The 11,879-nt window shown below is 33.7% G+C and overlaps 3 protein-coding genes across 4 annotated transcripts in view; 2 read left to right on the top strand and 1 right to left on the bottom strand.

Annotated features, from left to right (window-relative positions):
- LOC104763864 (ultraviolet-B receptor UVR8) overlaps positions 1–3,392 on the top strand; it is a 5,777-nt gene extending 2,385 nt beyond the window's left edge. Inside the window, exons 3-12 of one of the 2 annotated variants that reach the window (XM_010487257.2) lie at positions 980–1,092; positions 1,489–1,599; positions 1,731–1,791; positions 1,874–1,989; positions 2,110–2,195; positions 2,293–2,494; positions 2,583–2,636; positions 2,738–2,851; positions 2,948–3,004; positions 3,103–3,392. In XM_010487257.2, coding sequence (XP_010485559.1) covers positions 980–1,092; positions 1,489–1,599; positions 1,731–1,791; positions 1,874–1,989; positions 2,110–2,195; positions 2,293–2,494; positions 2,583–2,636; positions 2,738–2,851; positions 2,948–3,004; positions 3,103–3,309 — 1,121 coding nt within the window. In that variant the 3' untranslated portion in view covers positions 3,310–3,392. Of the gene's footprint in view, positions 1–543; positions 655–785; positions 847–979; positions 1,093–1,488; positions 1,600–1,730; positions 1,792–1,873; positions 1,990–2,109; positions 2,196–2,292; positions 2,495–2,582; positions 2,637–2,737; positions 2,852–2,947; positions 3,005–3,102 lie in introns of both variants that reach the window. The other variant, XM_019241579.1, reaches the window with a different exon arrangement.
- On the top strand, positions 3,406–4,333 carry LOC104763865 (serine/threonine-protein kinase Nek8-like). Its single transcript, XM_010487258.1, has 4 exons — positions 3,406–3,456; positions 3,558–3,671; positions 3,768–3,824; positions 3,923–4,333. The coding sequence occupies exons 2-4, from the start codon at positions 3,624–3,626 to the stop codon at positions 4,127–4,129; spliced, it is 312 nt and encodes a 103-aa protein (XP_010485560.1). The 5' UTR covers positions 3,406–3,456; positions 3,558–3,623; the 3' UTR covers positions 4,130–4,333.
- Positions 4,449–7,016, bottom strand: LOC104763862. The gene is made up of 5 exons (XM_010487256.2): positions 6,688–7,016; positions 6,558–6,602; positions 5,922–6,233; positions 5,696–5,844; positions 4,449–4,811 (listed from the first exon to the last, which is right to left on the bottom strand). Exons 1-5 carry the CDS (start codon positions 6,896–6,898, stop codon positions 4,608–4,610), a joined length of 921 nt encoding a protein of 306 aa, XP_010485558.1. The 5' UTR covers positions 6,899–7,016; the 3' UTR covers positions 4,449–4,607.

Here is an 11,879-nt window from a genome sequence, read left to right as displayed (position 1 = left end):
AGGGGCTCTGGAGAAGATGGGCAACTAGGAATTGGTACCAACGAAGACAAGGAATGGGCTTGTGTCGTTAAAGCTCTTGAGCCTTACTCTGTTCGCTCCGTTGTCTCTGGTAGCCGTAACTCCCTCGCCATTTGCGATGATGGCACGGTACTATCCGAATATTCATTGGAATGAGATTTGTCTTGTTTTAATTTGGTCTTTTATGTATTAGGGGAGCTCATATTTATCTGTTATAGCCAAAAAAGAAGAGGGCGTTTACTGTTTGGTTTTACAAGTTCTCTTAAGATTTGAAGGAACTAGAAACATGGTTTGTTTATTTGTCTTCCCCTGTTGTTTGAAAAGTCTCCTAGCTGTGAATCTTTATTAGAAGTTGGCCAATAGCTCAAAGTTGTTTTCTTTAACAGGTTTTGGTTTTGTTATCATGGAATTGGTCTGATTCTGGTTCTTATTTCAGTACTTTTGGTGACTTGAATTGGCCAAGTTAAGATTTTAAAAGCTCTATTTCACTAAGTTATGTTACATGGTTTTTTGAACTGGTCTCAGATGTTTACATGGGGTTGGAATCAAAGAGGTACATTAGGACACCCACCAGAAACAAAAACAGAAAACATCCCTAGTCGAGTTAAGGCTCTTGCCAATGTCAAGATCACTCAGGTTTGATCTTTTTTTTTTTCTTCTTCTACTAATCTATTGTGAATTTCGTTACTGTTTAGTGTTTTTAGTTTTTACCTTTGAATGTATTGTTTTGTAATGAATACCTTTAAAATGTACTGTTATTTTAATAGGCAGCAATTGGTGGTTGGCATTGTTTAGCTGTTAATGATCAGGGCCGAGCATATGCGTGGGGTAACACCTGTGTTATTGTTTCATTCTCTCTATATGTTTTGCTTGTTGAAACCTATTGAAATTGATTATGAAATGCACGTAGGTGGGAATGAGTATGGACAATGTGGTGAANAAGATGGGCAACTAGGAATTGGTACCAACGAAGACAAGGAATGGGCTTGTGTCGTTAAAGCTCTTGAGCCTTACTCTGTTCGCTCCGTTGTCTCTGGTAGCCGTAACTCCCTCGCCATTTGCGATGATGGCACGGTACTATCCGAATATTCATTGGAATGAGATTTGTCTTGTTTTAATTTGGTCTTTTATGTATTAGGGGAGCTCATATTTATCTGTTATAGCCAAAAAAGAAGAGGGCGTTTACTGTTTGGTTTTACAAGTTCTCTTAAGATTTGAAGGAACTAGAAACATGGTTTGTTTATTTGTCTTCCCCTGTTGTTTGAAAAGTCTCCTAGCTGTGAATCTTTATTAGAAGTTGGCCAATAGCTCAAAGTTGTTTTCTTTAACAGGTTTTGGTTTTGTTATCATGGAATTGGTCTGATTCTGGTTCTTATTTCAGTACTTTTGGTGACTTGAATTGGCCAAGTTAAGATTTTAAAAGCTCTATTTCACTAAGTTATGTTACATGGTTGTTTGAACTGGTCTCAGATGTTTACATGGGGTTGGAATCAAAGAGGTACATTAGGACACCCACCAGAAACAAAAACAGAAAACATCCCTAGTCGAGTTAAGGCTCTTGCCAATGTCAAGATCACTCAGGTTTGATCTTTTTTTTTTTCTTCTTCTACTAATCTATTGTGAATTTCGTTACTGTTTAGTGTTTTTAGTTTTTACCTTTGAATGTATTGTTTTGTAATGAATACCTTTAAAATGTACTGTTATTTTAATAGGCAGCAATTGGTGGTTGGCATTGTTTAGCTGTTAATGATCAGGGCCGAGCATATGCGTGGGGTAACACCTGTGTTATTGTTTCATTCTCTCTATATGTTTTGCTTGTTGAAACCTATTGAAATTGATTATGAAATGCACGTAGGTGGGAATGAGTATGGACAATGTGGTGAAGAGCCTTTAAAAGACGAGATGGGTAGGCCCGTGCGAAGAGATATTGTGATACCTAAGCGTTGTGCCCCGAAACTTACAGTCCGACAGGTAAACTTGCTTGTATTCTAATTCTAAAACCTCTCTGCATTGCCTCAAAACTAAATCTGTGTTTCTACTCTTTGATGTTGATGTATGAATAAACCATTTGAGGTCTAATTTTCTGAACAGGTAGCTGCAGGTGGTACTCACTCGGTGGTTCTGACACGTGAAGGTCATGTGTGGACTTGGGGTCAACCTTGGCCTCCTGGTGACATGTATATAGAGAACAATTAAACTCATATCAATAGCATTCATTTTGTGCATTCTTAAGCTATTACTTGAGTGTTGAGTTTGGTTTCCTCCAAATTACAGAAAACAAATATCTGTTCCTGTAAGAGTTCAAGGTCTTGAATATGTTCGTCTTATCGCTGTTGGAGCATTTCATAATCTGGCTCTTGAAGAAGGTGGCAGATTATTGGCATGGGGTAATAACGAATACGGACATCTTGGAACCGGTGACACCCAGCCAACATCTCATCCTGTTCCAGTCCAAGGCCTTGATGATCTCACTTTGGTTCGGCTTTTTTTCCCTTTTCTTGATTCCTATTTATACCCATTAAACTTGTAAAAAGTGATTCTGATGTTGTGAAACGCATCTGTAGGTCGATATTGCTGCTGGTGGGTGGCATTCAACGGCTTTAACCGATACAGGAGAGGTAGTAGAATAACTCATTCTCAAAGTTTCTATATTCCCTTCTCTTCTCATTCTCATTCTCACCATGTGGTAGATATGATTAATTGGTCTTCTGATTCTTAGGTGTATGGTTGGGGAAGAGGAGAGCACGGAAGACTAGGGTTCGGTGACAATGACAAGAGCAGCAAAATGGTTCCACAGAAAGTAAATCTTCTATCTGAAGAAGATATAATTCAGGTAAGTAATGCTTCAAACTTCAGTGAGTGATCTATCATTCAGGTAAAGCATTTAACTTTTAATAATCTTGAGATCTCTTCTTTCCTAAAAAATTAGGTTTCTTGTGGGGGAACACATTCAGTTGCTTTGACAAGAGATGGCAGAATCTTCTCGGTTAGTCCCTTCAAACCAAGAAAACTGCTTTCGGGTTTAGTCCTGAAGCCTTATAAAAACATTCGTCCCTCTCTGATCATGTTTCTCTTTTGGATCAGTTTGGTAGAGGAGATCATGGTAGACTTGGATATGGAAGGAAAGTAACAACAGGACAACCATTGGAATTACCTATAATGATACCTCCACCTGAAGGAAGCTTTAATCATGCCGACGAAGAAGAAGAAGGAAAATGGTCAGCTAAGTCGATCGCTTGTGGTGGCCGCCACACTCTTGCAGTTGTTGAATGGAAGTCCGATGATATTTGATCCTCAATGGCATACCAGTCAATGAACAAGTTATGAAGAGAAGAAAAGCAATGTGATTCATACTAAGGATGGCAAAAGGAGAGTATGTANTAGGTCGATATTGCTGCTGGTGGGTGGCATTCAACGGCTTTAACCGATACAGGAGAGGTAGTAGAATAACTCATTCTCAAAGTTTCTATATTCCCTTCTCTTCTCATTCTCATTCTCACCATGTGGTAGATATGATTAATTGGTCTTCTGATTCTTAGGTGTATGGTTGGGGAAGAGGAGAGCACGGAAGACTAGGGTTCGGTGACAATGACAAGAGCAGCAAAATGGTTCCACAGAAAGTAAATCTTCTATCTGAAGAAGATATAATTCAGGTAAGTAATGCTTCAAACTTCAGTGAGTGATCTATCATTCAGGTAAAGCATTTAACTTTTAATAATCTTGAGATCTCTTCTTTCCTAAAAAATTAGGTTTCTTGTGGGGGAACACATTCAGTTGCTTTGACAAGAGATGGCAGAATCTTCTCGGTTAGTCCCTTCAAACCAAGAAAACTGCTTTCGGGTTTAGTCCTGAAGCCTTATAAAAACATTCGTCCCTCTCTGATCATGTTTCTCTTTTGGATCAGTTTGGTAGAGGAGATCATGGTAGACTTGGATATGGAAGGAAAGTAACAACAGGACAACCATTGGAATTACCTATAATGATACCTCCACCTGAAGGAAGCTTTAATCATGCCGACGAAGAAGAAGAAGGAAAATGGTCAGCTAAGTCGATCGCTTGTGGTGGCCGCCACACTCTTGCAGTTGTTGAATGGAAGTCCGATGATATTTGATCCTCAATGGCATACCAGTCAATGAACAAGTTATGAAGAGAAGAAAAGCAATGTGATTCATACTAAGGATGGCAAAAGGAGAGTATGTAATTTATAAAAAGGAAAGGGGCAAAAACATGCTTATTTCCCTATGAAATAATCTTTTTGTAAGAGTAATTTTGATTTCAAGGAAAATTTTACAAATAATTTTGATAGTGGGAGATATTGGTAATGCCAGAGTCCTTAGTTTGTTAAAAACAAAAAAACTTGAACAAAAAAGTTGTCTTTTACAATCTTATAAAACAAAATTTAAAAACATGTAACGTGTACCAACGAAAAAACTTCAATAAATTTCATATAATATGAAGTTACATACTTCAAATACACCAAGTAAAAAATGGAGAGAGACACAAGCATATGATGTTGAAACCAGTGCTACATTATTATTGTGTAAACCAATGATGGTCTTTCTTTTATTTCTTACTAGAATATTATTGGTTCAACAAGTAGTATTGATAAGATGAGGTAGACAAATGTGAAAGATGCATTTGGATTTTCTTGGTTGTCTATGCATTTTCCTCATCCAGGAGAAACACCTACTTCCTCTTTTCTTTTTTGTCTCCTTCTCTCTATCGTCTTCTTCGATTTCTTTCCTTATCATATTTTGCTCCTTTTCTTCTTCTGACTTGACATCCTTCAAATCCTGAAAACACCCGTCAACATAAGCAACTAATCAGGTGGGTTAATCACTATAAAAAAACTGTTATTGGTTGAATGGTTCAACTCGTAAAAGTATCTTTGGGTATATATACAAACGTGCACATATATATATATTAAGCCTTTTCAATGTAGACTACACAAAATCATAACATGGGGTCCAATAGAAGATTTTTCATGAAATAATTAGAAAATCGAAGTTGGACGATTCTGTGTTTTCTATGATGGATACTACTATCAACGTATTGTATCACCATTTGTCATTTTTATAATCAAAATATCATGAAGAAGACACATCTCAAAAGGGATACAGTATTTTTATGTATAAACAAACAAAACGTGGAGTCTCATCACTGTCTACTCTATGATTAAAAAAACGAAAATTATACACTGAGCATTCATGTAGTTTGTGTTCTCTTATCTGTGAAAGAATCTAATTGCACAAACGAATTCAAAGTTTTATGCAATGATTACGTACAGTACCTTTATTTACATGATTTCAATTATTTCGAATGGCCCAATGCAAAATCGTAGTACCAGAATTGATAATCATTGTTACTAAGTTAATATTGTTCTCAAAGGGCATAACTAAATGAGTATGATGCCCCTTTCCAAATTTAATCTAAACATGTTTAACATAAAAGTAACTTTTTTTTTCTTAGACAAAATTTTACTTTTAAAACGCTTCTTTTTGAGAGAGAAGAATCTTGTACTAGTTGTCTATGTTACCGTTGATTATATCACGAGTTATACTTATATACAGTAAGAGCATTTGATTATCGACCCAAATTTTATAAAAATGTTTAAATTAATAATGAATGTGTTGTGTTAAATCAAGAATTATCATAGCAAAATTGAACATATGTGTACCTCTTGTTGAGCTTTCAACTTTAGTGCATACTCAACCGGCGAATCATCATCTTCCACCTGTCTTTTCGTTGATCTCTCCATGATCGGCGACGTCGTGGCCGGTGCACTCTGGACACCCACGTCTCGTTTCAACCCCACAACTTTCTTTTCTGCTCAAAAACACCCCCAAACTCTTTTTGGTTATAAATAAAAACCCATTAAATAAATCGAGATCATTAACAATCACCTTGGATAAGAACAGGATATGGAGATCTAGAATCCTCATGAATGATTCTGACGGTAGGAGTATTAATCGTTCTTGGATTGTTGAAATTATGATTGGAAGGCAAAATCGTGAATGGAGGAGAATGCGTGGTGGATAAGTTTCTGAAGGATCTTGAATTTAGGGTTCTAGAAGACAAACACTCTATAGGAACTTCACCAGACAAAGGATTGCAGATGTACTTCTCTGCTTCGTTCCATTTCGAGTTTAGCTCAACAACCCCTTCTGGTTTCAACCAATCACATTTCTTCTTGTACATTGTTTTTGCTTGCAATGCTGTTTAGCAAATAAAACAAAACTTTTTAAAAAGTTATTATTGTATTTTCTCTGTTCTTGTATAACAGAGCTTCCTTTTATTATTAGCAATGATATATAAACAAACTAATACAGTGTAATATAATGACTTAGTTGTTGATTCAAATTTGAACAAAGATTTATCGAAACGTAATGATTTTAGCAGAATTGTCTTTTTAGCTTTTTCTTAATTGACAACAATTACTATAAATACGACGTAGCACCCGATGGTTTGATTAGTTATTCAAATTAGCAAATGCTTAGAATAGGTCGAAATTCTCAAAAGTTTCAATCTTCGAAACTTACCCTTGAGTGCACTAGTGAAGGAATAATCTGATGGGTCAATCTCATCTGTCACAAAAATATCAAAATTACAAAACATTTTTCTAAGAAACAAGATATATCATAATAAAGAGAGGTTATACATTTAATATACCTTTGAGGGAGTAGCCAGGAGAAGACAGAGTACTAGGGATGGTGAAGTTTGTTGTACAAGACTTGTGATCTTCTCTGAAGCTTCGGACACATGAGGCAGAGAACCTTCTAGATATTCCATTTTCGCAAGTTACATGACTGCGAAAATGACCTTTTCGAGTCAATTCTCTTAGGTTAAAGTTAAACTCAAGCTCTTCGCCATGCAAAGCCATTAGAACTGAATATTTTGCTATGAAAGAGCAACGGAGGATTGTGAGAGGGAGGCAATGTACCTTTGAATGTTAAAGGCATCGTTGAGTTTTTTTTTGGTTTTTTATTATCACTTAAGATATTGACTTGCTTTGTAGTTTTCTGACTCATCTTTAATTTTGTTTCGTTATATAGGGTATTTCAATATAATATCTCTTGAAAAATATTATAAGATAATTATATGTTGAACTATAATTGGATGACTTAGATATAATAAAATCTCACAATAAAGTTTGAACTTTTTTGTCTTCTGCTTTTTGGGTGTAATCCATATATAGTAAACAAATTCACTTGGCTTGTTCCAATTTTTCCTCGAAAGGTTATGATCTATATTAGTTCTGGTTTCTTTTTCATGTTTTAATTTGTATAGTGACAGTTAAAACTTCAAGTATGGAACTGATTAGTCTGACAAGATTGATTGATTTAACATGTTTGCCTATTTTTCACTGTTATCAAATTGACTGAAAAAAAAATTGCAAATAGAAAAATTTATAATTTACATGTGTGAAAATTTTATTTGATCTTATAATTAACATGTCTGAATTTTTTAAAAACTTATATATAAAGAGAAGAAAAGGAGTATGTATGTACATAGTCTGTTATTGCTCTCTTTATTATAAACATTAATATTCTCGAATCTCGAATCTCGACTACATACTATTTATGAGCTACGGATGAGTTGAAAGTTATGGCAGCTGGTTCTATTCACTTATGAGTTAGTCCGGGTTGATACGCGAAGTTGATGTTTATAGTCTCATTTATGAATGTGTGAGATATAGTGAATAAGATGTTTATCGTTGATAACATAGTCTCCTACCTATATATCCACATATCTGAAATTCATCACAATAGAATAATATGAAAATGACATATCTATCATTCATTGATTGATGCCTAACCTTTTGTTGTAACAGCTTCTCTTCTTTAGCTGAAACCTCTAACGCTGTCCATATGTATATTTGGAAGTCAATTTTATGTTTTAGAGACCAAGAGAATCAACTATGTATAAAGTGAATTACATATAAACAACATTTCAAACTATGTGATATCGATTAAGCAGGACGTTATCTTTGATTTCTAAGGAGCTTGGTCTAGGTAACATGTGAATTGTTGTGATGGACCAACCCACTATGAATGCTTATGGTTGTTTTCAATATATAGCATGAAATATGGAATTCTCTTTCTAAGCATTCCAAAGATAACAACAACAACAATAACAAAAAAAGTGGACAAATAAAAGGGAGGGAGTAGCTTTGTGTTGCATATGTAAACCACGTGCATGTTATAATCATCATGTCACATTCATCATCTGATCTCAGTTATGGTCCATGTTTTCATTTAAATTACTCTGAAAGCAAAATTAACACATTCCGCTATTATTTTTGGTACAAGAGTTAGATTTGAATTCCATGGACACTCGACATTCGAATTTTATGGTAACTATTTTATGTGTTACCGCACCTAAATCCAAGTTTTGTATAGGTCTTTCAGCTCTTATCTTATTAAACTCTATCTTTCTCTTTTATGATAGCTTCCTCATCACACTATGATGATCATACAATCGCCATTATATTGTTGTCTTGTCTGTGATGAAACCTTTATATAGGGCTGGGCAAAATAACCGATAACCAAATAACCGACCGAAACCGAACCGAAAAAAACCAAACCGAACCGAACCGAAATTTTTCAAATACCCGAATGGTTAGTAAAATCTATATCCAAACTAACCGAAACCGAACCGAACCGAACCGACAATTAAATGGTTAACCGAAATATCCGAAAACCTAGAAGATATCAAATATTATATACTTAATATTATGCAAACTATAAAATAAACTTAAAATATAAATTATTTCTAGATTCAAAACAATTAAATATTTTGAATAATCAATATATGTAAATGTTATTATTTTGAATTTACAAAGTTAAATACTATTTTGTAAAATTGAATCCATATTTTTCCCTTTTTTGTATTTTTGTTATTGTATATTTGGTTAATTTTGGTTATATTCGGTTAGTTTTGGTTATATTTGGTTTATTTGGTTAATGTTAATATAATTTATGTTAGTTATGGTTATTTATTTAAATAACCAAACCGAAACCGAACCGAAAGAAACCGAACCGAACCGAACCGAAATTTCAAAAATATCCAAATGGTTACTATATTACTATATCCAAAATAACCGAAACCGAATACAACCGAACCGAAACCGAATGGTTAACCGAATGCCCAGGCCTACCTTTATACATCTGAATAGGTCGGAGAAAACACAGGAAATAATCAAATCAAAGTAAGGATCTTTGGAGATCTCTGCTCTTTCGTGTTCATCAGTTTTTGACTTTTTTATAGCTTCGAAATTTCTTTGACAAAAGTATACGATATTTAAAGCCCAGTAAAACTCAATTGGGTCCATAAAAAGTTACTTAATCGCAAGTTATAACTTAGCCTGTTAAGGCCCGTTAATTCTTTATTTAATGGCCCGTTAAGCCTCTATGATAAAATGTTTGGAGACATATCGTCTATATTTTTTTATCTAATAACAAAATTTCATTAGAAAATTAAAGTACCACAATGATTAGGAGACTTTTAGTTAAATAAGTGTTCAAAGTGGCGCATAGAAATACACTAAGGACAAAAGTATGGGTCAAGGAATATTAATATAGATGGATAATGCATCGATGTTTGTATATGTAAGCATCTTGATTAGATTACTAGCTAGAATACTAGTTCCAAGATATTGGATGCTTCATTAGCAAGAATCCAATCAGCCTTAGTTCGAATGATTAGTAAACCAAAATTACAAAGTCGAAATTGTTTCTTGGTGCGTTGCACCGGACAAGTTTTTAACTACGGACACTATCTTTTGAATCATCCAAGACCAGCAACAAGATACGGGTTAGTGAGTCTTAATTGTGTTTCAACTTCATTGTTAATTAAGCCATATAATTGAATATGGTAAAATTATCGTGTTAATGGTTTCTAATGAAACGAATTAGAGTATTGGTATTAGTAAATTAATTAGTAAGGGGACAATTGAACGAAAATTGTCTAGGTTATGCCAAACAGAAACCCTTAGCCATGCCAATTTCACGTGCAGCATGCTCCACATGCTTCTTCTAATTTATTTATTTTTATGTTAGGTTTTGTTTTCTTTCTCTATTTTTATTATGTTATCTTACTTCAGAAATTCTTAATAATTGAACAAGAAGAACTACCAAGACAACATTAGTTCAAGACTTGTGTCTTTTTGTTCAAATAATAAGATATTAAAATTGTTATTATTGTTTTCTTTTATTTTCCTTGATATATAAAAGAAACAAAAAAAACAAAACTTCGATGGATTGTGGTTATAATGACTGTACGCGGCCGTAATACGGTATGCAGTGTGTGTTGTGTGTACGTAGTTGAACATATAACAAACAATATTTACAAGTTCAAAATGTTCTGTTTTTGAAGCATGCATGCCATAGGGAAAAATCGGGACTATAATATAGTAGGGGACACAAAACAAATTTTCAAGAATTGAGGCGCTGATAAAATATATCTATGTAGGTTTCGGTATTTGAAAACAGTTATTAACTCAAATTAATTTAAATTTATTATATAACTATTCAAAATGGAGAGATTGTGTACGTAATACTATATGAATGGTTAAGTACTGGAAACTGTGTGAAGCAAGGGCCAGGTTCAAGTTACGGCTGATTTCGTGGTGGAACACGAGAAAAGACATGTGGGATTATGTTTTCGGCTATTATGTAAAATTTGTATATAAAAGCTCACAATCGAAAATTTCAAGTAAATAAAAACTTAATCTTGTTCCAATTATGTTGGGTTTGATGAAAAGTATCATATACATAATCTTTGGCAGCTTTTAGCAGTATAATATTTTTTGGTATTTGAGCTTACGAAGTTTCTTTAGATTATTGCTTTCTTAAGGCACCTTTAACGAGTGCAGTTTTCTTAAGGTACACTATCTTAATAATAGTAAAAAAAATTGCAAAAAAATTTCAAATCGAAGTTTCAACTTTAACCCATTTTAAAAGAGCAATAGATGTTAGATACTCGTTACTGCTAGTGGAACTAGTTCAATATATTCGTTTTAACGGCGAAGGAATCAAATATCCATTATATTTGTGCATTTTTGCACGTTTGACCAGTATGTTATTCATATGGAACTAGATATCAATACGGTTTTGAGTTTTATATGTATCGTTACACTAGGTTTTATTTTGTTTTGAAAAAGGGTATATTGCAAGTTAATTTATTTATATATGATTTGCCAGCTATTTTAGTATAGACAAACGAACCTAATGTTATAAAAATTAATGTCGTATTTTTATTTGCGAGTAAAAATGACTCAAGCATCCACATTTTATGGGATCTGTATATTTCATTTGAAGCAAATTGGCTCCAACTGGTCAATGTTTAAAAAAAAAAAAAAGAATATAGAAAATATATATATAAGGAAATTATATATATACTAGTTTTTCATTACATAATACTATTTTTACTGATTAAAATAATTACTTTTTTGTTAGTATATTGCATAGAAGAATATGTTATGCAACCAAATGGCCGACCAATGTATCTTGGTTGGTGGATTTTCACATTGTTATGTAAAGTTTGGTGACGTGACTCAACCATGAAAAATGATAATAATTTTTCGAGCATTATTATTTTTATTATTCATATGGTTGATCCACTGAACATAATTAAATTTTTAATACTCTGATAGATACATATGATTAATTTATCTATTAAATTGTAGAATGAAGACAAATTGATTCTCCCTATAAAAACTCATTCGAACAAGTATCTTCCCCATCAAATCACTTATCTTCCAAAGCTCTCATCTCTCTTCACAAAGTCACACTCTCTACATCCATAGAAGATTCCTGCTTGGAAAGAATTGAAAACAATATTTTCAAAGGATTAGTCATACA

This window comes from Camelina sativa, chromosome 19 (assembly GCF_000633955.1).
Source record: "Camelina sativa cultivar DH55 chromosome 19, Cs, whole genome shotgun sequence".
Taxonomy (NCBI): domain Eukaryota; kingdom Viridiplantae; phylum Streptophyta; class Magnoliopsida; order Brassicales; family Brassicaceae; genus Camelina; species Camelina sativa.
The sequence above is the reverse complement of the archived record's forward strand: the minus strand, read 5'-3'. Positions and strand labels throughout refer to the sequence as shown.